The sequence below is a fragment of the Choloepus didactylus genome, chromosome 8 (assembly GCF_015220235.1).
Source record: "Choloepus didactylus isolate mChoDid1 chromosome 8, mChoDid1.pri, whole genome shotgun sequence".
NCBI classification, from domain to species: domain Eukaryota; kingdom Metazoa; phylum Chordata; class Mammalia; order Pilosa; family Megalonychidae; genus Choloepus; species Choloepus didactylus.
In genome coordinates, this window is record NC_051314.1 from 78836484 (window position 1) to 78838602 (window position 2119).

At 34.4% G+C, this 2119-nt stretch overlaps 1 protein-coding gene across 1 annotated transcript; it reads left to right on the top strand.

Moving 5' to 3' along the window:
* Positions 1–571: 571 nt before the first annotated feature.
* Positions 572–1531, top strand: LOC119542744 (olfactory receptor 6C2-like). Its single transcript, XM_037847413.1, has one exon. It carries the CDS (start codon positions 572–574, stop codon positions 1529–1531), a length of 960 nt encoding a protein of 319 aa, XP_037703341.1.
* The last annotated feature ends 588 nt before the right edge of the window (positions 1532–2119 follow it).

Here is a 2119-nt window from a genome sequence, read left to right on the forward strand (position 1 = left end):
CTGAGATAGTGTCTGAAAACATTGAAGCTAAATTGAGGGCTTTTTCTCTGAGAAGTTATCATGCCCCCACATTAGTAGAAGAGGCTGTTTTCAATAGAGAAAATGTTTTAAAAATCTTTTTCAGGAACTAATTCAGATCTGCAGGGGGAGCCTCCTAATTATCAGCAACATAAGGAAATTTGAAGCCCTAAAGGCATTGACTACAGACTGTAAATAATTGAAATGGGTGTCTTTGTAATTAATTGGTGAAACTGAGGAAAGACCTTGGAATATTACTGAAACTGTTTCAGCATTACAAAGTATTTGAACACCATTTTTCACAATTCATCAATAGAGGTACTAAGCCAGAAGTATCATGACAAAGATAAAACAATCTGATTGGAACAGAAGCCAAGGATGAAAATATAGATAACATTAATATCTATAGTATAAATATTACACATAGGCAGAGAAGGTGACCATGTCAAGCTGGTCAAGCTGGTTTGAAAGTAGAGTGTTGACTTTTTCTTTATTACATTCCTTTCAAGTATGTCTGAATTTTATGTGCAGATTTGGCAGAAGTCAGGAATCCATGATGAGAAACCGTACAATAACAACATTCATCCTGTTGGGACTGACAGATGACCCACAACTGAAGGTTTTAATTTTCATATTTTTATTTCTCACCTACATATTGAGTGTCACTGGGAACCTGACCATTATCTCCCTCACGTTCATAGACTGCCATCTTAGAACAGCCATGTACTTTTTTCTCCAAAATTTCTCCTTCTTGGAAATCTCATTCACAACTGCTTGTATTCCCAGATACTTGCACAACATATCAACTGGTGACAAAATTATTACCTATTATGCTTGTGCTGTTCAAATATTTTTTACTTACCTTTTTGGTATAACAGAATTTTTTCTTCTGGCCACAATGTCCTTTGACCGCTATGTGGCCATCTGTAAACCTCTGCATTATGTGACTATCATGAATAACAGAGTCTGCCATAGACTAACGATCAGCTGTTGGATGACTGGCTTGTTAATCATAATTCCCCCACTTAGTTTGGGCCTTCATCTGGAATTCTGTGACTCTAATGTCATTGATCATTTTTTCTGTGATGCTACTCCCCTTTTAAAGATCTCGTGCTCAGAAACATGGCTCATAGAGCGAATGATTTTAGTGTGTGCTGTGTTGACTTTCATCATGACCCTTATGTGTGTAGTTCTGTCTTACATTTATATCACCATGACAATTCTAAGATTTCCCTCTGCAAAACAAAGGAAAAAAGCTTTTTCTACATGTTCTTCCCACATGATTGTGGTTTCTATCACCTATGGCAGTTGCATCTTCATTTATATTAAACCCTCAGCAAAAGAAGAGATAGCTCTTAATAAAGGGGTTTCCTTGCTAGTTTCTTCTATTTCACCTATGTTGAATCCATTTATTTATACCCTGAGAAACAAGCAAGTGAAGAAAGCCTTTAATGACTCAGTCAAAAGAATTGCATTGTTTTCAAAGAAGAGAAAAGGGGAGCTGATCAATTAATATGAAAATTTGAATATATCATCAACATTTCTGTTAAAATCTTAATCACAATTTAGTCTTTAACATTCTCTCCTCCAGTTTTGCTAATATCTTAACAAATTCTTTAAATTTACTAATGGGCTACTATTAAAAAATTTAACTCTTCTACTCCAAATCTGTTTAACAATGCTATCCATGTTGGTATAATTATAATAAAATTTGAAGTTAGAAGTTATAAATAAGGTATAATATAATAATAAAAGGCAGCCGTTTTTGGAAAAATGGATTATAATGCCAAAACAAAGAATATATGGTAGACTAAAATAATGTGATAGTGCTATTGGTGCCAACACCTGGAAAATGGTCAGTAGAAATTAATAACTACTATTTTGAATGTTGAGCTTATTTTACAGCAAATAAAGGAAATCCCCAGGTGCCAAATATTAAGAGGAATTAACAAAAAACATGCAGCTTAAGCCTGTAAACTGACACTGAGTGTTTTTTGGAATTGAGGACAGTGAAAAAATATGTTTCAGCATATCTGGGCATGTTGAGTTTTTCATCTCCAAGGAGATGCAATATGAGATCTCAATACCCATGTGCTTAAAA